The sequence below is a fragment of the Apus apus genome, chromosome 12 (genome assembly GCF_020740795.1).
Source record: "Apus apus isolate bApuApu2 chromosome 12, bApuApu2.pri.cur, whole genome shotgun sequence".
Classification (NCBI taxonomy): Eukaryota; Metazoa; Chordata; class Aves; order Apodiformes; family Apodidae; genus Apus; species Apus apus.
The window spans coordinates 4,252,089-4,274,431 of record NC_067293.1 but is presented as its reverse complement, the minus strand read 5'-3'; the positions used below and the strand labels follow the sequence as shown (position 1 = coordinate 4,274,431).

At 54.7% G+C, this 22,343-nt stretch overlaps 1 protein-coding gene across 4 annotated transcripts in view; it reads right to left on the bottom strand.

The window, feature by feature from the left end:
- Positions 1–15,290, bottom strand: part of DLG3 (discs large MAGUK scaffold protein 3) — a 50,410-nt gene extending 35,120 nt beyond the window's left edge. For 2 of the 4 annotated variants that reach the window (XR_007890655.1, XM_051630028.1), the window contains exons 1-2: positions 14,941–15,290; positions 1,964–2,017 (exon numbers count right to left, since the gene is read on the bottom strand). Coding sequence is in view for 3 of the 4 variants with exons in the window: in XM_051630028.1 (XP_051485988.1) it covers positions 1,964–2,017; positions 14,941–15,264 (378 nt within the window). In the remaining variant the exon portion in view is untranslated. The remainder of the gene's footprint in view (positions 1–1,963; positions 2,018–14,940) is intronic. The other 2 variants (XM_051630029.1, XM_051630030.1) reach the window with 1 other exon arrangement.
- Positions 15,291–22,343: the final 7,053 nt, after the last annotated feature.

The following is a 22,343-nucleotide window of genomic DNA, read 5'->3' as shown; positions in this document are numbered from 1 at the left end:
GTTGGACGGATGGGGCAAGTGATTGTCATTCCCAGGGTGACGCTGGTGCCTGCCCGGGGTGCAGAGCAACCCCCAAAACCCAGACACAGCCCAGGTGCTTCCACCCAGCATGGCAAGGAGCTGTGGCCAAGGCACAGGGAGAAGGGATGGACAGGGATATGGAGCTAATGAGGTGGAAGGAAAAGGGGGCACAAGGGATATGGGGTTAATGAGATAAAGTGGGGATAGGCAGGCAGAAGGGCAGGAAAGTGGAGTGCACTGTGGTGGGAGGAGATGGCCACTGGCCTCGCAGCTGGGCTTCCTGCTGCTGGCTTCTGCAGGGCTTGGGAGCCTGCCTGGGGTGACAGAGCCTCTCCTTGGACCTCGGGGCCGCCTCTCATTGCCCTTGGGCATGCGGGCAGGGAAAAGGGACAGGAGCCTGGCAACAGACGTGGGGTTTGCGGCTGCAATGGCAAGCAGGCAATGTCCCCAAAAGGGAGGGAGGGTAGAAAACAGACATGAAAGCAGATTTTCCATCCAGGAATACCTCCTTGCCCTGCCCACAGCACACCCCTCACTCTCCCCAGTCCAACCTTGCGGTGTGTCCTTCCCTCCCAGGAGATATTGCCTCTCTTCAGTTCCCTGTAGAACAGCACCAGCCAGGGGAGCACAGACAGCAGGCTGCAACATAGCACTGCCCTGCAGCCAAGGTGCCCAGCTGTGAGAAGCTTCCAACACCACAAACACTCTGCCATGCCATGCATTTTGAGAAGTAAACCTTTGGGGACAACAACTGTCTGCTGCCATGATCATACAAGGCTGCTGGACCCAGGACCACCACGCTGAGAGAGGCACCATGGCCTTCCTCTCCAATGCCAAGTGGCTTCTGTTCAGCATCTGAGACATAATTGAACCATCCAGCCAGGGCTGCAGAGGTCTCAGCTGGGCTTCACTTCCTTTTTGTAGCCCTGCCAAAACAGCCCAGCTCTGATGTACAATGACCCCACCACAGGCTGTGGGCTGAGATCTGCAGTTCTTTACAAGAAAGGTTCAACCACCAGAAGTCACCTGCAGCCCTCCACCTCAACTCCGAAGACAAACCAACCCCAGCTCTGAGTCCTGATGCCACTCCATGAATGTGGAAGGCAACTGAAATTTTCCACATCGGAAAAAAATAACCAGATGCAAAGCACCCAGCCCTTGCAAGCTGTCAGCTGAGCTCTCTTTGGGGGAATAAAAGGGGAGCACCTCATGAGCATGGAGCCAGTGCTGCAGAAATCAACACTGGCCACCCTGCTCCCTCCAATCCCCCAGCAGGAATGATTCACAAATGTTCTGGGAAAGGATGCAGCAGAGTACAAGTCCTCTCTGCAACACACGGAGGAGGATTAGCTTTATACTACGCCAAGAGTGCCAAATGCACTGTGGTTGCAAACACTCACAGTCACCAAGCACTGCTCAGCTGCTGGCAGCCTTCACTGGGAGAGGAGCAACATCTGATGGGTCCTGTTGCCCTGAGGACCAGCAGGTGCTATGCCAATGAGCACCCAAAGAGTCCTGTCTCTCTCCTGAGGTGTTGGGGTTGCTGAAGGGGGCTGAGGCAGTGCAGGAAGGCAAGGGATGCCTCAGCAGAGCCTCACAGTCACTGTGCATGGGAAGCTGTGGAAATGGCTGGGTGGGTAACCATGAACACAGCCAGCCCAGCTCCCCTGGTGCCTGCTTACCCCACAGGGTGCCCCTCTGAGTACGTCCTGCCTTGTACCCTCCCTGTGCTGGAGGTCCCTAGCATAGCTTGCTGCTAGCCTTGGCTCTGCTCAGTGTCACCCAGCCCCAGACGGGTTTGGGGGTGGGATGTGGTGCAGGTACCAGGCTCCTCTGTCACCTCACTGGGGCCTTCTTGGGTTGGAGGAGCCTTTCCTGCACCTCTGAGCAGGGAAAATGCACCACTTGTTCAAAGGAAGGGAAACAAAACCAGGAGACTTACAGAGAGCCCTTGTTCCAGTGAGTCTGTGTTCACAATAATGGGAGCAGGGTTGGCCTGTGAGGAGACAAAAGCAGGATGTCACTGAGCTGAGCAATGAACCCAGCCCTTTGCAAGGCACTGCCTCTCCCCTGACCGTGCCACCACAGGCAGAAGAGGGCAATTCAGGAAGGGCTCTGTTCTTGTCCCTCCTCCAGGTGCCAGTGTCCTGGGACAGGAGCAGGGCCATAGAGGGCTCTGGGAACCAGTCCTGTCCTCAGGCCTGCTGTGTCCCCAACACCCCATGGCCTTGGCTACTGGGAAGACTGGAAATTTTCCCAGCCTCGGGCCAGAATCCCACCAGCACCAAAATTTACTTGAAATCCACATTACTGAGGGATCAGGAAACAGAAGGAGCAGTGAACAAAGCCCTTCTGAGGGAGGGATGTGTTGCCAGCAAACCAGCCCTGAGGCCTCCACACACCTGTCAGCAGCTGCTGCTGCCCCTCCTAAGCACAGGAGAGGTGCCCTGGGAGAGGTGGCAGCATTTGGTCCCTCATCCTCACCACCCCCGGGGTAAACAACCTGCTGGGCTCATCCTCCTCTCTCTCCCCACCGTGTACCCAACCCGCCCATTGGCTCCTTGCGCACGGCAGGAGGGACACACGAGGGGCAAGCTCAGGCGGAAAGAAGGGACGAGGCCCTAAAGGGACGAGGCGTTCCCGGGAGCAGAGCCCGGGGCGGCGGCGGCGGGCGGGGCGCCCGGTGCCGGGTCCCGCCGCACCGGAGCTGTCCAGCCCCGCAACCTCCTGAAGGCGCCGCGCCCCGCCGAGCAGCCCCCCCATTCCCGGCAGCCTGGCCTGTCGGAAAGAGCCTGTCTCTGAGAGGAAGTGTGAGGGAGAAGCGGCAAAAAAAGCGAGGATTTAAGATACACGGCCAGGCCGCCATTCCTCGCTGGCATGCAGCTGCGAGTGGTGCAAAATCTGGAAGGTCGGGGGTGAGCGGGGGTTCACGTCAGCGTGTGGAGCAGAAAGCGGCAGAGCGAGGCAGGGAAACGCAAAGAGATGTGAACTGCAAGGGGAGGTGAATCCTCTGCCTTAGGGCATCAGAGACATCAAGAGTCAGGGGCAGGAGCAAGCAAGTCAAGGTATTGGGTAGTGCAGCAATTAACAGGAACCACTGTCTGTCTAGTAAACTCGGTGGTTGGATTGCACAACCCGATGTGAGCCTGCGATTTTTTTCTGTAGGAGCAGGCTACCTCCTCACTGCCCTCCTCTGGGTTAATACTCCCCTGACAGAGACCAACCTCCTCACATAAACCAGCATTGGCAGTCCCCACCATCTCCTGATTTACTTGATGGTATTTTTTGACTTTTCACTCTCCTCATTTTATAGATGGGAGAGTTGGGCATCAACAGGATTGTCGTTTAAATCTTGCCCTGAAAGGTTCTGCTCTCATATGGATGGAGCAGGAGGTAGTTAATTGGATTTATTCAGATGCTTTCTGATCTTTCCTGCAGCTGTAACTATTGGTTACAAAACCACAGTTTTTATGGCAATTAATTCTCTAGCTCAGGCAAATATGACCACTTCCAAGCACTCCTGCCAAACCCCTCCCACACACATAAGAGAATCACAATTTTCAGGTCCAATGTCTTGGGATCTCCATGGCCCAGAAGCAGTGTTAAACTGGGAATATCCCCTCTCTGGCAGTACACAGTCCTGATATTTAATCCAGATAATTTGTGAGATAGCATATATTAAACCTGGCACTGGCTTTTATTACTCCCCAGTGCCATTCTAGGAAGGGATTCCACATTTCAAGGCAAAAAAAGAAGCACTTTTACTGCCAGCAATTAACAAACGATGGAAGTCTGAACCTTGATGTGCCAGAGACCAGCTCTCATTAGATGAGTTTCCAGGAAGGATGCAGAAGAGGCATCCTAAGTGAACATAACTTGTCATGTGCCCCATGATTTATGACACGAGTTCAACTCCACAAATGATGCTTTGGATCTCTCCCAGGGAGAAGTGCTCTGTATGCTAATATTACAGAGGTTTTTGCAGGTCCAGCCCGAGTCTTCCTTCCACTGAGCCCCACTGCAGTCTCTTTGTTGAATTACTAATAGCCCACAAATCACACATCACATTGCCTCGCTCACACAGTGCTGGGCCCTAAGGACATATTTTGTCTAGCATGCTCACTGCGCACTGAGCATCCTTCGCAGCCATTCCACACTAGTGATTTTTACATCTCAAAATACTGCTAGGAGCACAATTTCCCACTCAGGCTCCAGATGGGACCCAGGAGATGCTGAATGTGAGTGGCTGCTTAAAACAAAAGTCACACATGGTCAGAAGGAATTCAGACCAGGAAATCCCTGCTTACCTCCTGTGGCTGGCTATGCCAGCTATCACAAAAAAGGTGTCTGGACATTAGCTCTGACTTCCACTTGTAAATATCCCAACATTTGCAACTTGCCTGTTTTACTGCAGAGTCAGACAAGACCTAAGATTCAGAAATAAGCAAGAGGGTCTGAAAATGAAAAGCTTTTGCCTCCCTGTCAGGCAGGCACATGTACCAAGCCCTCTGCTAGCCGGGGGAGCAGAAACAACGTCATCATTTTTTTGCTGGGCAGCAAGAACATGCTGGTGAATTAACCATGCCCTCAATTCTATAGGGAACAGTAAGTAATTTATGCCCTAAGGAGCAGGGGGTTGCTGCATGCAGGGAGGAGAGGGAACAGGGTTGTGCATTCAGGTCATATTCAATAGGGGCTGTCAGATCTCTTCCATCTAAACCGCTTCATCACACTATTATTATTTACCAAGTCCTGTTTGTGCTTGCGGGGTTTACAAGTGGAAAGAGAGGAGGTCTGAGCCCTGCATTGCTCACCCCATGGCAGCAGGACCACCAAGCCTCAGAATATCTAGCCCTGAACTCTCCCCATCAAGCAGAGGCACAGAGGGCTGCTCAGATCCTTGGGCTCAGGGGCTGGAGGCTGCAGGGAAGGACCCTGGGGAGCGTGGGGGGTCATGGCACAGATGCAGAGAGATTGATCTAGGCGCAAAGCCAGTGAGGCAGAGGACAGCTGTTGGGAAAATCTGGGCAGCAACAGGAGTTGAAGGGAACAGTGCTGATGGGGGATGAGGTTTGAAGGTCAGGATTCGAGAGCTCTCTGGTCTCACGAGGGCTGAGAGAAGCAGAGCCTTGCATTCATTTATGTCAAGGCACCAACACTCCAGCACTACCAGACAGTCCCGGGAGCAGCCACAGCCCAGGTGCTAACAGAGGGAGCACCAACCAGTCCTGTGCAGCCCCCAGCAAGGGACTGGCTCCCCAGAGAGGTCCCAGGAGAGCCCAGAGCCAGTCTGGGGGCAGCTCCTTCCATGGCTAAAGGCACGAGGAGGCTCTGGGTCTGCATGCAGGGCAGGAAGGATGTCTCCTCCCTGAGAGCCTGCATCCTCTCCCAGACTATAGCATGTTCAGGAAGTAGAAAGACAGCTGGCAGTGCTCAGACACACCTCTGGGGATGGATGCAGCCTTTCAGAATCACCTTCAGATATCACCTCTGGGCAGTCACCTGAGAGGGACCACTGCTGTTGGGGCTGCATTTCTGATGGGTGACTGGCCTCAGCAGCCCAGGGCCACTAACAGAGTCATCTGGGGGCAGCCAAGTTCCTATCCAGAAGTATCACCCCTTCACCTCTGTTTCTATTGCTGTCATCTGCTGATGCAAAGGTAGGAATTGCAAAACAGGACAATTTTTCAAAACTTCCAACCAAAATAAAAGAACATTTCCCCACAGACTGCTCTCGGGGCTGGAACATGGGAGCCAAGCAGGGAGATTCTGAATGGAAAGTTCAAGATACTGTCTCCAGAGCTGAAATCCCAAAGTTTTTCAACAGCTCCACATCCTCCACAGAGCCAGCACAGGGGCCAGCCCACTGAGGTCAGGAATTATGTACCTCCTCCAAAGTAAATGCACTGCAGACATCCCAGGCTAACTGCAACTGGATTGTGCCCACATATAAACCCATTTCCATCTTAACCAGCAACAGGACTCAAACAGGAGCCTCTAGAGCTGACAAATACCAAGCCTAACATACAGAGCTGGTCTCCACAGTGGGCTGGTGTGCTCCATGCATCACACACAGAGGGATGTGCAGGACAGGGTGACTATTTGTGACACTGAGCTAGTGCATGAGAACTAAAGTACTAACTTCATTCCTTTATTTCTGCAGCTTTCCTGGATGGGATCAGGGTGAAGTCAATCTGCCTTTAAATATCCTTTGCTTCATACCATTTGAGGTATAATAGTGAAAGTCAAAAGGAAATGGCTAAGAGATAAGTGAAATTCAGTCTCCACATCCTTTTGAAAGCTCCCAGGGGCCGAGGTCAAGCAGGGAAATGCCCAACAGAAGCATCTAAACAGGGTGGACACACTGGGCCATTTGCAGCCTTGCTCCATCTGCTTTTATTCTTTTCTTTTTGAAGGGTGTTAAAAGCATGGAGAAAGCTGTGCATTTACAGCTATGAAAGCAGCTGCTCTATGGCAGGACCCCACAGTGCTGGGCTCTAGCTGTGAACACACAGGTACCAGCTGGGGGATGCCGAGGAGCCGTGCGATGCTGCTGCGGCAGCGGAACGGGCTGTGGGATGCCTGGGCAACAACAGGCTCCTGCTGCTGGGGGGAAACATGGAGCTAACAAATTCATTTCTCAGGAGTGAGGCCAGGCCCTGCCCAGGCAGTGCACACAGCCAGGCTGTGCTCACCACCACTCACCCTGATAAGCACCGACATGCTCATCTGCTTCGTGCCAGACTTCCCTGCCCTTAGCACAGACACTGGTTTTCCCAACACTGGGACTGCCTCCTGCAACAGCCCGGAGCCCAACACGTAGCTGCCAAAAGCATCACCTCCCAAAGCACCTGAGATGACACAGCTCCTTCACAGGTCCTTGATCTGTGGGCAATTCTGAGGCTGAGGCAGGACAGCAACCGCTCCTGAGGCTCCCCATGTCTGAGGTGAGGAAGAGCATGAATCCCAGCTCTGCCCCTGCCTGGAGAGCAGGTGTACGGAGCAGAGAGGTGCTGGCCCTACCCCTCCAGGCTGCTCTGAGCCCCCTCATGATGCCTGCATGCCTATGGAACCCCTCAGCTTTCACAGAATCATCACAGAATCATTCTGGTTGGAAAAGACCTTTAAGATCATCGAGCCCTATCACCTGGCTGTGCCCAGGGAAGCCACCTCACAGACCTCCCACTCAAAAATTGTGCAGGGCACATCCCTTCCTAGACTGAAGCCTGGCTCCTAGAAAGCCCATGAGATGTAGGGTTTTTCCTATATCTCAATACCAAATCCATGCTTTGGCCTTCCTATGCCTTCCCTACTCACTGGGGGAGATACCACACTGCTGGCAGAGGCTGGTGCCCTTCTCACAGCTCCCTGTGTTCATCCCTTTTTGGCTTCAAGGGCTCTTTACACGGCAGCCAGAGCCAAGGGTGCTTGGGAGCATCAGAGGGCTGCAGAGCCCCAGGGGAGAGCTGCATGCCTCAGGGCTCCCACAGGATGGGATGCAGAAAGGGAGCAAAAGAAAATGGAGGCTGGAAACTCCTGGAGAATTAAGAGTCTCCCTTCCCTTTAAATGGCCTGGACAAAATAACTCTTCTTGCATTTTTTCTAACCCACTGCAAGAGCAACCTGACATCACCTGGGCAGGTGAAGGCACACACCACCCAACAGTGTGCTTATACAAAGGGGAGAGACAGGCTGAGCCTGACCCCCATGCCCTCCTTCAGCAGAGATCAGGCATAAGCAGCAGAGAAAATCATCCTGGGGGTGACTATGGAGCTTGACCCGCTGTGTGGGTCCTGGCTAGTCAGGCACTGGCTGCTGCCTGTGCCCAGTGCTCAGCTCCCAGCCAGCATGGTGGCCTGTGGGTGAGAACAGCTCTTCTCTTGAGGCTGCCTCTGGGAGATACCAGAGCTGAGACCATTTTGGCAGAGTCAGCAGGTTCAGGGGCTGAGGCAGCAGAGCCCCTGCCCTGCAGCTGCTCCTCGGCCCCGGCTCAAAGCGCTGCAGCCATCCAGAAACGGGGAACGCGGGACTTGAAAGGTCCCTGGTCACAAGGAACTTTGGCAAAGCTGCTGAAGTGCCCAAAGTGTAACGTGAACACAAGCAGCTACTGAGGGTTTAATCTTTGTTTTGGTGCCTTTTTTTTTTTTTTCTTTTTTTAAAGAGAAAGCTTAAATAGGAACTGGAAAAAGCCTTCAGTCAGTGGAGAAGGAAGAAAGCTTCCCCAAACAGAAGCTCTGTGGAGTCTAAGTTTTCATTTAGAAACCATTAAGGCCAGCATGTTCATACTTCAAAGTTAGACATCCTGTTCCAGGCTCAGCCCGCTAAAATAAGTGACCCAATTTGCAGAGGTGCTGAGCTCCAGTGGCTTCCCTCTGACCTGGCAGTACCAAATAAAATTGACTCAATTACTTTTTTCACAGGAAGAGCTGTTATAATCTGAAAGACTCACATACTTCTTTCCTACCTCTCAGTCAAATACATATTTGTACAGGGAAAAAAAGTGAATAAGGGATAGTGTGATAATAGATTTCTTTGGTTCCCAGGATTCAAATACCCTATTTTCTTCAGTAGGTTCCAGTGCACATTTAGTTACAAAGCGTTAAGAAACATGCTTCTGTGGGACAAAAGCAAAACAAGACCCATCAACAGAGCCTCAAACTAAATTTTGGTTAATACAAAGGTGACAAGAGGGCATTTAGGGCCCGATACAGGGTGCTCTGAAGCACCATGTGCCTCCCAAAATAATTACACCCCCGAGCAGTCCTTCAGTGAGACACAACTAAATGAGCTTCTGCGCAGACTAAGCTGTGAACTTTGTTTCAAATTCAGGTATTCTGAACTTGTTAAATGCTGTATTAGAAGATTTCATCTCCAAGTCCCTATATGTTCCCAGAATATTGCTGGATTTGCAACGAGGGCCCTTGAGGGATCCCTGTATCATCTCATCCTTGCGTGTGTTAAAACTTACTGCTAGCATTAGCACAGCCCACTGCACCTGAAGTGCTGGCATGACCTTTCAGCAAGGGTTCTGCCTACTCCCAAAAGGCAGCTGCACGCTGAGCCACTGTCCCTCCCACCAGTGCACAGGGTTTGGGATGGCAGGTAGAGCCCCAGCACTCCAACCACACTGAGGTCCTCATGCAGACCAGTGCTGGACTTACCTTCCCCTGGACCCAGAGACCACAGTCCCCTTGGAGAGCACGCTGCACAGGGCTGTGCATTATGGGCAACCAGCACATAGCCGTGGCTGCAGCTGATTATGGCCTGATTAGTCTTAATGACTTCCTCTCTCTAAATGAGCATCTGCAGCTAAAGAAGGAGTGGAAGCTCCTTTCCTCTCATCACAAGACACAACGTACTGGGGAGCTTACCCAAACAAGGCAGCTCTCTAGGGATGGTGACTGCTGCTTCTTCACTTCCACCTCCCACCCCACCCACAGTACCTGGACCTGGTATGGCTGTCCTCTGTGTTTCCCTCTCATGCTACCACCTGGGGGACCCTCCTCCCCTGAGTACAGCCTGAAGCCAGCTGGCAGGTCCCCACCAAATCCCTGACACTGGTCAGGACCAGGCTCAGGCAGGTCCCAGCCACGCAAAACCCAGAACCATGGGGAAAGAGCTAGGTGGGAAGCGTAGCCATGGAAGCATGGGGTGCAACTCTCTGGCAGGGGTGAAGGCAGGTGCTGCCACAGCAGAGGCTGAAGGTCTTCTTGTCACCCCCAGGTTCTTCATGAGGAGCTACTTCTTCCACATTAACTACATCCCTGCTGAAACCTGCCTGTGCTTGGCCCTGGCTGCCTCACCCATGCACTCTCCTCCTGCAGCAACGTGGCAAGGTCACATCTTCCCATTTTTAGTGGGTACTTTCTTCTTCTTCCACGTGTCGTGCATATGAGGTCTCTCCCACCAATGTGACTTCAGACACTGCCTTTACAGAAGCAGCTACATCTATACTACAGCCAGTTTGGACACCAGGTTCCAGCAGCTCTCCGTGTTGCCCCCAAGGTCCCTCATGCAGCTTGACATGCCAAAACCAGCAGCTGGGTGGGGGTCCTGGGCCACAGTCAGCACATGTGGGTGGGCTGGCAGGCAGTAGTTGGTAACCTGGCTGGAGAGATCCTAAACTCAGGCCTTCAACTCCCCTCTCTGATTTCACTGTCATCCACGACCATTTTAATGAGATGTATTAGAAGGGTCAGCAAGCACAAGTGTACAGCCCCTGTCTGAGGAACTCAGATGCTCAAGTCTTACATTTGCATCAAGAATCAAGGAGACAAATGTCCTCAGCTGTCCCCTCCTATATAAGCTTGATGCTTATCCCACAGGATGCTCACCAGGCAGCTGGATGTTAAGGCGTAAGCCTCCCCAGGAGACATACAAGGAGAGGGAATGACTTTCTAAACCATTAACTGGTCCTTGGTTCCAGCTGGGTGTCACAAAAGGAAGGTCAAGACCATCAGAATATTGGCTGCTTCCCAGGTCTGTGGGGCAAGGGGCCGAGTGCAGGAGCAAGGCTGGGTTTAGGGAAGGAGAGCAGCTCAGTGCCTGGTTATAGCAACTCAACTGGGTGCTGATGGCAGGAGCACCAGACAGAGATGCCCGAGAAACAAGCTGAGAGGTGAAATCAGATGGAGCGAGATATATTAGGAACAGACACGCAGATTTACACATCATGAGTGAGGAGGTGACAAATAGGTCTGTGGGATGGGAATCAAACTCTCACAGTGAGGGAGTGGAGTGCGATGAGGAGTGTTGGAGGGGGAAGACCCTCCCGGGACTCCCACTGGTGGGAGAACATGCTGGAAGAGATGCTAGAGGTGGCTGGGAGAGCAGCGGGACCGACCACAGAGCAGAGGCCGAGCAGATAGACAGGGTCAGGGACAAACACCACATTCAGTGATGGAGCCAGACATGAAGGACAAGTTTCACTACAGTTGTATCTACATTTAGGTTGCCAAAAATACTTTTCACAGATTGGCTGTCTTTAATTAAAAGGATGTCTCCTGTGCTGCTGGCACGATGCAGAGCTCATCCTGCCACGCGGGGCTCCGTGTCGATGCTCTGCAGGGGAGGCTTTCCCACGGGGCAGCTCCTCTCTGCCTGCATCCTCCCAGGCCCTGCCAGCATGGGGCAGGCAAGGCAGCTGCTCTTCCCCCAGATGCCCCTCCACAGCACAGGCACAGAGCAAAGGAGGAAAACTTCACCCCCTTCCTGTTTTGGCTTTTCCCTTCCCTCCAAACACAGAGAACGCCTTCCTTCTCTCTCCTCCTCCACCTTGCAGTGCAAAGATTTTAGCTAATTTCTTCTATGAATAGCACAGGAGTAGCCATAGCAACATCACCCTGCCAACCTCACCACCTCCACTGCCTCTGTGTCCCCAGCACCCTGTTCCTCTCACCCTCCCTCACACCTCCCCAGGCAACATCTGGGGCTTCAGCCATTTCCCACGAAGCAACCTGCTTTTGGCTTCCAGCCTGCACCCTCCGTGCTCTCCCTCCTTCCTTTCAGTCATGCCTGTTCATTCCTCAGAAACTCAACCTGGACCCCCACAGCCTTCCCACTCAAGCCCACTGTGGTCTGGACAGCTGCAGGTGGTCATGGACTCATTGCAATGCTGCTCTGCACTCCTCCAACTAGCCCCCCCGACTCTCTAGGAGGGACAAATGGGCTGCAGGAACTGGGGACAGCAGGACATTGCATTTCTGGCCAAGCAGGGCCAGCAAACTTGGGGCAGACCAGGGGGCAGAGGGTACTTCTCAACCACATGCTGGGGGACTGCACTGCCCCAGGCCTCTTCCCCAGCCATGAGAGGAGATGCTCATGCCCCAGCCACTCCAAATGCACATAAAAACCACTGGTGAGACCCTCAGGAGCCTCATGGGGGGCCACCCTCTGTTCACCATGCCCAGCACCAGGGACCTTGGGGTGAACTGAGCCGCAGAGCTAGACCTTCCCTGCAGGAGGGAAAGGTGGCAGCTGCTGCTAGACCCTCAGCACAGGGAGCTCTGCTGGAGAAGGGGCTCAGGCATGGCTGGGCAGCTCAGGACTCCTCTCTTGAGAGCCTGTGGGCGTCACTGTGCAGGGGAGAGAAGGGGTTTGAGCACTTTGCTCCTCTACTGCTGCGCATCAGGGATCCTTCCCTGGATCATGTTGCCATTCCTCCCCCAAAGCTGGGAGTCCTCCTCTCACCCCAGTCTGGCAGGGGAGGACTCGAATGCCCCAACAGCAAGCGAGGGGTGATGAGCAAGGTGCAGGGCCAGCTGGAGAGATAGTGATGGGAACAATGGAGGACAGCAATGACAACAAGCGAGGGACCAGGGACTAATGAACAGGGGACATGGATAGATGAGGGAGAAGAAATGGAAGAGATCTCAGAGGGGAGAAGAACAGCAAAGCAAAAAGAAATGAGAAACCCAGAGCTTGGAGATCTCCTTCCTCTCTACACTCAGGATGAAGGGTTTTCAGTTACTGGCACTGCCTGAGCAATCTAAGTTGTGTTCTAGAGAAGAGGCAGAAGGAGAGAACCAACGGGGCACCGGAGGTGGAAGGAGGTGTGGGCTGATGTTGGGACTGTTCTCTACATCGGGCAGCACATGTGGGCACATCTCACATGCTGTGGAGTTGCGCACAGGGCCTGCGAGTGCGCGTGATGTCAGAGAACATGCGGCGCCACACGCAGCCGCCAGCACGGTCCCGGTGCCCGAGCTGCCAGGCAAGCAGGCGGTGCTCCTGCTCCTCAGTGTGCCTGAAGGAGCCAGGGCAGAAAAAAGGCTGAAATGAGAGGAGGTGAAGTTCCCAGAAGGTGAACAGATCCCTGCTTTCCTAGCAAAGCCTCCTGGCCTGCGCAACCCTTCCCACTTCTGCTTCTGGAAGTGCTTCCAGGGACAGGGAGTTCATTTAAAGGGGAAGCCCTAAGAAATGGCAGCCCTGCCACTAGCTGAGGCTCTTGAGGACGTGAAGGCTGCCTCCTCAGGTCCTGCAAAGGCCAGCTTCACATCTGCAACATCCACCCAAATCTGCCCAGAGCCCAACAGCCTCACAGAGCCAAACCTGTCTGCCTGGGCACAAGCCATTCCCCACCTGGTTCCATTTCACCGCCATTCGTCCCTCTGTTCCTCACTGCACTAGGAAGAACATGGGATTCCTGATGGCTCAGGCACTTTGCACCCTCAGATCAGAAGGGGAGCATTGCTGAGGTATTTGCTACAAAGCTTTACTCATTGCATGCATTTGCTACACACCAGGGAGCAATCCTGCCTGCTCTCATACAGGCAGTGCACATACCACACGTCACATTCTACATGCAGACCCCTCTAGCCTCACGTAGCCTCACACCCTGGCACCCTCTGTCACTTGCAATGCCTCAAAGAGCTTTTGATTTTTTAAATTTTTTTTCCCCCCCCCATCTTCAGAAAGCCTAAGGCCGAGTAGAGATTCCCAACGTGGACTTTCAGAGCAGCCCAAGCCCTGGGGCTCCATGGCAGTACCACAAAGAGACAATGATTTCTCTTCCACCACTGCGAAAAATATGAAAGGCTCCCCTGGCCAGCCTGCCATGGCAGCAATGCAGCTGGCATCGCTTCCTTCCCAGCCTGCTTGCAATTGTCTTACCGAGAGCCCTGGGCCAGACCTTTCATGCAAGTAGGAGTGGAAAGGATGGAGCAGACATGCTTCCATTCCCTGCTCCTACTCATCTCCCCAAGCTTGCTGCTGCTCTGGGTGGAAGGAAAGAGATAGTGAAGAAAAGATGGAAGAATGCTTGCCAGCAATCAGCAGGCAACAGTGAGCCAAGGCTGATTTTGATGCAAAGAGTGGCAGAAAAAGAGACAGAAAGCAGGACCAGACTGATAGGAGGGTGGCTGGGTTTTTGGGTGCTTTCTGTAAATATAATCTGAGTATATCAGCTTTGAATATAATTATTTCAATCAGAACTACATAGTGAGACAATAATGAAGAAAAAACAGGGGAAGGGAAGAAAAGGGTTGTTTTCAGAAGGTAAAAAAAATGGGAATGAATTCTCATTGATTCCCGTGTGTCTGCCTGCTACAGCATCTTGAGATAATTAGAAGGATCAATAAGAAATCATATGAGGTTTGAAGATAATGAATGAAAGAGGCAGAAGCAACAAATTGAAATACCTTTCTCTAAAGCAGGGTAAATTGTTTTTCAGGCAGGGTCTAGCCTCCATTTTAATGCTTTGCAAACAGCTCCAACCATTTTCTAAGCTGGCTTGTGGGTTCAAAACAAGACTGGTCTCTCCATTTAGGGGAGAAAGAGAGACATAGCTGAGAATGGGTCCTGGAGGAGAACACTAATAAAATGAATGTGTGTGGGAAGAAATGGAGGCAGTGAAATGGGGCAGAAAGCACACAGCATGCCAGGGACTAGAGCAGGGTTACGTAATGATCTCGGGGAGCAGGGACGTAGCAGCAGAGCAAGGAAACCACAACTCGATGGAGAGAGGGTGCCAGTTTGGGAGTGCTGGCAAGTGGCACTGTGAGCCTATAAGGCTGCCCGGAGGGGCAGCACGCCCCACGCTTGCTCAACACAGGATGATGAGATGCCCTCAACGCTGCCAGGGCTTCAGGAAACGACATCGTAAGCGGTGAGAAACTCGCGTGGGGTGTTGGTAAAACATCACGCCCGATGCCCGCCTTGTGCTCGGCCCCGGCTCGGCTGCTCCGATGCAGCGCTCCTACGCTGGGCAGGACCACGGCGACCAGCCTGAGCAACGGCGATGCCAACCTGAGCGATGCCGGCGTCCAGCCCCAGAAACGCCGGCATCCAGCCCGTCCGCTCGCTCGGCCGCAGGGCTAACAGCGCACCCTGCCAGCACCCCGCCGCCCTCCCCGGGTTATCCATCATCAGCCGCCCGCCCCGTCCCACACCGGGAAGCCGCTGCCCGGGGCTGGCCCGTACCTGCTCGTACCAGTCGCGACTCGAACACGTGCACTCGGGCCACCAGCCCGGGCCGCTCCCGTTCACCTTGGGCGCGTTCTTCCCCGGCGGCGGCGGCGGCTTCAGCGCGGCGGGGTCGCGGGCGGGGGCCCCCAGCTTCGCCTTGCCGCGGGCGGCGGGCGCGGCCCCCCCGGGCGCGGGCAGGGTCTGCGAGCCGTACCCGCTGTAGCCGTATTGCTCGTGCTGCCACTCGCCGTAGGAGGGGGGCTCCATGCGCCGCAGGGCCGCCATCCGCGTCACCTCGTAGCACTCGGGGCACTTGCAGCAGTGGTGGTGCTTGTGCATCGCTGCCCTCACACCATAGAGCCGGCAGGGAGGGCGGGAGGGAGGGAGGGAGGCGGCGCGGAGGGAGGGAGGGATGCTCGGGGGGCGGCAGCCGCCCCCGCCCCGCGCAAGGCGCGCCTGCCTCCTCGCCCGCTCGGCGCCCCCGGCCCCGCGGGCGGGAGCGGGAGAAGGCGAGGGGGGTGTTACAGCGCGGTGATGTCCACGGGAGCGCGCCGCGGCATCGCCCACCGCGCCGCTCAGTCCTGGGGCCGCTCCCGGCGTGGGGCGCGGGGCAGCGGCTCCACCCTACTCCGCTGCATGGGGCAGCTCAGCCAAGCCCGGCCCGATCCGGCTCGGCTCGGCTTAACCCGGCCCGGTCCGGTCCAGCGCGGCGCGGTCCGGGAGCGCGGCACCTGCGGCGGCGCGAAGCATCCCCCGTCTCCTCCCCCCCCGGTGGCCAATCCGGGCGGCGGAGCCTGCGCTGCCCGCCCCGCCGAGGAGGGCAGGGCCAAGGAGCCGCTCCCCCCGCGCCGGGGCCGCACCGGCCCTCACCGGCCGGGGCACTGCCCGGGCAGCGGCACCTGGGGAATGCTGGCGCTGCCGCCGCTGCTACCCGGCAGCCTGCGCTGGCGGATTCCAGAAGGAAGAGAAACCAACAGCCTCCTGCATCACCTGCGGCTGCCCTCAGCCAGGCCCCATTCCCCCGGCAGCTCTTGTGCAGGTCCGTGCCTCTAGCCCCAGCACGACAGCGGGCAGCCCTGCCAGCTCCGGGGTTGACGCTTCGCATCAGCTGTGATCCACACCACAGTATGAAATAATATTTCCAGACCTGAATCATGGTCACTAGCCCGGCAGCAGCATCTTTGTTGCATCCCCATGTCAGGTCTCACCCTGCTTTGCTGGAGATGTTGGGATTTTGCGGGGATTGCTGCCATTGCCTTGTGAGCCACGGGTGCACTGGGGGTATAGAAACCCAAAGGGCCTTTGCTGGGCCCTCCATCTACTGCTCTTGGGTGTAAAAGCAGAGAAGAAATGCCAGCTGGTGCAGCAGAGGAAGGATGCTGCTCCCAGAGCAGCTCAGGCAGTCCACCTCTTGCACAGAAGTGCAGAACTGGAAGAAGTTCAGAAGAAAGCCACCCAAATTACCAAAACCCCACATCTGACTGGTTAGAACCTGAATCCAGCCTCCCAGTGCTTATGGGTTGTAATAAACACTAGGGTCAGTGAACAGTTATTTGAAGAGATGGTACATAAATATCTAGAACAGCAATGAAAGGTGTGAAATAGGGCTCCTGCAGGATATGAGTAAAGAAATGAGACAGAAGCAGACTGGAGCCACAAGTTCTATTGCTTGTTACTTGGAGAAGAGACCAACACCACCTTGCTACATCCTCCTTTCAGGTAGTTGTAGAGACCAATAAGGTCTCCCCTTAGCCTCCTTTTCACCAGCCTAAACAGTCCCAGTTCCCTCAGATGCTCCTCCTAAGCCTTGTTCTCCAGAGCCTTCATCAGCTTGGTTGGCCTTCTTTGGACTCTCTCCAGCACCTCAATGTCCAGGGGGGAACGGGGCACTGGGAGATGAGCAGCAAAGGGAGGAACCAACCAAACTTGGCTCAGTCCTTCACTCGGTTCCTTAGCACTACCACAGCCCTCCATTCTGCCGATTCACAATTTGCTGGGTCTGGGGATTGCCAAATGAAACTGGGGCAGGCATCCTGCAGAGCCAGCTGCACAGCCAGTGGGCAAATGGGGCCGGCCGTTCCTGTGAGCATTGGAAGGTTTGTGCAGTCACAGGTGAGTGGGAAGGGGCAGGATAATGAACATCTCACACTGAGACTCTTCCTCCCTGCCACTGGCAGCGATTCACCAGGAAATGTGCAGCTGGGATAATAATAACCAGGCACACCAAGAGACCGATCGCTCTCAGCGCTCTCAGGGCAACCCAGATCTCCAGGCATTTGCCAAAGAAATTATTCTCCTCCACGGCAAAAACATTTTCATTCTATTAATGATCCCTGGTGTGTTGCCCAGTGGAAATACGCAGTTCCAGTATCCTCACTGGTAGCAGTGATGGCGTGAGGGTCTTCAGGAAACACCACCAGCCATTTTCTGCACTTGAAATTATGGCCAACTACATGTCTTCTATGGCTGTGCTGGAGGGGAGAGGAACAACAGAGACCTGTGCAGTTCCCTGCAGCAGAGCCCTGGCTCTCTCCCTGTAAAGGAGAGCCTGGAGGCTCTATTTAATAGCAATCAACTGCAGCAGGCTTTATGGATTTCCTGACAGCCTCACAACGCCCACAGCTGCTCTCCCCATTGCCTGGCAGAGAGGCTCCTGCCTCATGCTGTAGCCCTTGAAGCATGGGATGGCTGTGGACTGTCTTCCCATGGCACCTCCCTGGGCACAAGGGGGGAGCCTTGCTGCTGCACAGGCATGGTAATTACAGCACTGCCATGTCTTGTAGTCTGTGGGTGCCCCGTCCTTGGGTGCGCTTCATTTCCTTGTGTGCGCTTAGAATAAAACACACTTTCAGCCTGATGGAGCAGAGGGAAGGCTTGAAAATGTGAGCAGGGCACAACTTCACTCCAAGCCTGAGAACAAGCAAGGTATTTCAAAGTCTTATATTTGTAAGAGACCTGTCCAGAGGGACCTTTCCCCACATCCGGGGCCTAGGGATGCCCTTTTCTCTATTATTCCCACCTTGCTTGGGGGACAAGAAGGGGACCTTTGTGGGTCCACACTTTTTCTCTTTTGTCTGGCTAGCCCTGCTCCAATCTGCCCTTTCGAGACAGAGCAGAGTCCACCTAGGAGCTCCCACCGTCCCCAGCCAGCAGCGGACAAGGATACGGGTGCCTCGTTTGGGCTGGGCTGCCACAGGATACACTTGCTGGCTTGGGAACCCGCCCAATCTCGGGACTAAAATGAACGCGCTGGTGCCCCTGGGAGCGCCGGGCACCTGCGGTGGACGCGAGATGGGCGTCCAGCCGGCCCTGTCCCTCCCTGCCGTCACCGCCCTGTCCCCTTTAAGGGAGAAAGTGCTGCTCGGCAGTTTGTGAATGGCTGGCCCCGCCCCCGGGCCGCGCGCCGCCCGCTCGGCCAATCAGCGCGCGTGCCGCAGAGCCGCAGCCGGCTCACCGGCCTCTCTTAAAGGCACAGTGTCACCAACCACCTGCGCGCCAGGAGAAGACACGACCGTTTCGGAAGGCCCGAGACCACCTGCAAAACCGTGTGCCCGCTGTGGGTGAGGAGGTGCTCCCGAGGCACAGGCACACCCGTACACGTGTTCCTCGGGAGGGACACGCCAGCAACACAAGCCCTGGGTGACAGATGGCACTGAGGGATGGCATGCTGCTTCCCTCACCTTGGCTTCAGGGCTTGGTTTGGACAAGGAATGGTCGGGTCCCAGGGCCTGGGCATCCACAGGGTCTAGAGCACACAGCGGGATGGAATTTTACCCCAAAGGAAGCCAGGCTTGGCTTTGCAACCACACCACAGGGGGGTGACAGCAGCAGCTGGGACAGCAGTTTCATCACCACCCTCTTGTTCTGAATCCGAGCAGTAACATGGGAGTGCTCCCACAGCAGCAGAGTCCTAAAGCTTACAAACCCTCCCTGCAAACACACCTGGAGAGATTCAGCTACACAAAATCTACCACCACACAGAGGGGAAATAGCTGCACAGCACGTGCCAAGGGAGCAGGACTGCAACACACCTGTGAAGCAGCAGGCAGAGCTTGCCCCTGGCTTCAGCAATGAATTCAGCTCCAGGACCACCCTGGGGCTCCCTCCTGCACCACAATGCAGTTCCCCCTTGCTTGCTCTACCACAGCTCCTCTCTCAGTCTCCTGTAACCCAGGCAGTGAAGCGATCTGTTCTAAAAATACCCCTTAAAAGGGGAAGACAGTCTGGCAGGACATTGCCACGTTTCTCGGACACGCGCAGGTGGGAAGCTGGTGGTGAGGCATGATACTCTCCATGCCAGTGCTTTGGGCACAGATGCTGGTGCCTGAGCGGTGCCAGGCCCAAGAGCTATCTAGGCCACAGGCTGCAGGAGGCCTTTGCCTGAGTCTCAATACTTGGAATCATTTTTAGGTGCAATGCCAGCAAAGCTCTTGCAAGGTGCTTTGTGCCTGCAGGCTGCAGGGCTCTGGTGGGAGCTGCCCTGGAGCAAACCCTCCGTCTTGCAGCAGGGAATGAGGTTGCCTTGAAACGCTCGCACTGCTGCAGCCATACACAGTGTAACCCCCAGAGCAGGCACACAGCAAAGCAAGGGGAGGCAGCACACAGCAGAGAGCATCTTTCCAAGGGCTCACACTTGGACTCACAAGAGGAATGATTCCCAAACCTGCACTCATCCATTGTCCTCCTGTCCCTGCAATTCCTCTAGCTCCTACCAATGGCAAGGATAATGGATCTCTCAGTGTAGCTTGATACTGATTCTACAAATCTTAAAGACTAAAAACCTTCACGAGCAGCTATCATGGCTGCTTTATTTATAACAGTGCTGGCATTGCCTCTGCCACCAGCATCCTGATTTCCATTCAGCCCGACGCCATTAAGATGCAGCGACGTTCCCCCAGCTCCAGTGCTCCAGATAGAAAGCAGCTGGCCTGCCAGGCTCTGCCTTCAAGCTCGGTTTGTTCGTTTAAAAAATGGCAGGGAGAGCCCATTTGTTCTGCAGAAATGCACCCAGGAGATTTGTCCACAGCCTCCCAAGATGCTGTGAGGGGAAATGGAGCATGGATGGGTGGAGGTCAGGGTGGCCTATCCTACAGGCACAGAGGCTCTGCACTTTGAGAGCCCCTGGTTGGTTTGTGCTACAGGAGACGGGCTCCAGCACTTCACTTTGCAGCAGAAATGTGGTCAGTCACAAGACAAAAGGCAAAGCAGGAAAGGAGGGACATGGGTGTTGCTGTGGGGACCCTGCAATGAGGCTGCACCAGCTCATATTGGAAACTTAATGAGCGAAACAGACAGAGAGACTGTGGGGACAGTGCAGTGGCTCATGGAGCTCCTGGCCAAGGCACTGATGGGGCTGGCCCCTGTTCAGTCCCCATCCTGCTGAGATGCATGTGAATGGTCTCAGTTCTTGCTTTCAGAGCTACGCATGAAACTTATCTCTGTGAATCTCAGCATGTGAGTTGTCCCAGCAGCTGTGCTCCCCTGGGGACAGGCAGACACATGCATTAGATGGAAACAGTTGGATCACGAATCTGGAGGGAGGATGAATGGACTCCAGGCTCATCTGGATAACTCTGGAGAGTGGCTGTCTGTTAGATACTCCCCAAAGCCTCCCCTTCACTGTCCCCTTTCTGCCACTGCACAGGGAGTGCTGTGTGCACCTGCACCACCACAAAATAACTTCAGAACAGTGAGAATGACTTGAATGAACGTATGGACCAACAGCCCTATGTTTAGTAGGGCCTTCCTATGCTGTCCAGCCAGGAAAATCTCAGGGTCTGCCAAGGATCTTTTTTTTTCACTCATTTTAGATAGGAGGTGCCCAAATGGAGTATGAATAGGTGGCCATGCATCAGCCTTTTGTTTGACAGCCTGGTGACTGTACTGACTTCTTCATTCTTTGCTGAAGCTGTACATAGAACTGGGAGAACTGAGGTCTAAGCAGCTCCTTGTTCATCTCAGCAGGAATAGCAAGAGTCTCCAGTAAAGGTGAGGCTATTCAATCCCAAAACATCCACTGAAGTGACAGTGCTCTTACTGACACAGCCTGTGCTGACCCCACGTTGAGCAGCAGCATCCTTGGGACACAGGCAGCCGGCTGCCCAGCCAGGTGTCCATGCTGTGCAGGGCTGATGTATGGCTCATTATGAGCATGTTCCTGCAGACAGACACCCTCTTGGCTTCAGCACTTTGGCTTCTGAGCCTGTGTCTGCGATGTTGAAATACAAAACTGCTGGAGAGCATCTCAGTGCGAAGCCCTTGAAGCAACCGCCAGGCACAAAGCAGCTCAAGTGACACTGGGGCAGCAGTTGCAGCCTCTGGGCTGTGGGTTGCTGCTTTTCTTCCTGTTTCTCCTAAAATTAAACATGCTCTCAAAGGTGCATGGGGATGCAGCATGTGGGGGTGTGTGTGTATGTGTGTGTCCATTCCTCCGGGAGCTGGTTGTTTTTCTGCTCCCATTGCTTGAGCATTAGCCACTTCCCAGGATTTTGGGGTTGCAGGGCTGATTCTGCCAGGCTTCAGCTGAGATAAAGCAGTGGCCAGTCTGGCCTGCAGTGATGGCTTCAGCTGCCTGCCCAGACAGCCTACAGAGGGGACATGGGGTAGTGAAGATAGCAGGGCATGTGCAATCAAGCAGCCTCATGGGGGTCTTCTTGGGTGGGCTGCATTCATCATCAGACACTGGCCTGCATCAGGGACCTGCTTAATTTCCCTGACTCTCCTTGCAATAGCAAACAGCTACTTGGTGCTTCCCCTCTCACACACCTTGCAGAAAAACTGAAGAGTGGTGGGGCTGCAGCCAGGGCAGGGGGGAAGGGAGAGCTTGCAGCAGGCATTTCTGCAGCTGCAGCATCTGCCACATCCCAGTCTCATCCCAACCCACTGCGGCTGCCCAGAGCCGCTCCCACCAGGCAAAGGTGCAGAGCATGGGAATGGCCTTCTCTTTGGCCAAAAGAAAATCAGGAAAGAGGAAAAAGCACTCAAGAGAAGGATGGGGGAAGCAGACAGCCAGTCTCCACACTGGCAGCACCGCCTGCCTTCCTCTGCCAGATCCCGTGAAGAGCTCCATGAACCTTTTTGACACTTGTGCTCTGGGTTACAGGGCAGATGGACCCATCTTCAGTGGCAGGTGCAGCAGGGAAGGCTCCTAACACCCTGCCCGGGCGTTTCTGCAGAGCTGGGATGCAGGAAAGGAAGGGGACATTTTTGGCCCCAGCCCAGCAGGGCTAAAGCACAGCCTGCACCTGGCACACTCAGTGGCATCCCACACACCCACAGCCTGTGAGAGCAGCAGCATCCCCTGCCAGCGAGGTTTCCTATTCAGTGGTGATTTCGGAGCACACACGGAATGTCTGTGCTCTAAAGCAGTCTTGCTTTCTCTCTCCATCATGTTAAGACCTGCTGCTGCTGAGTGTCAG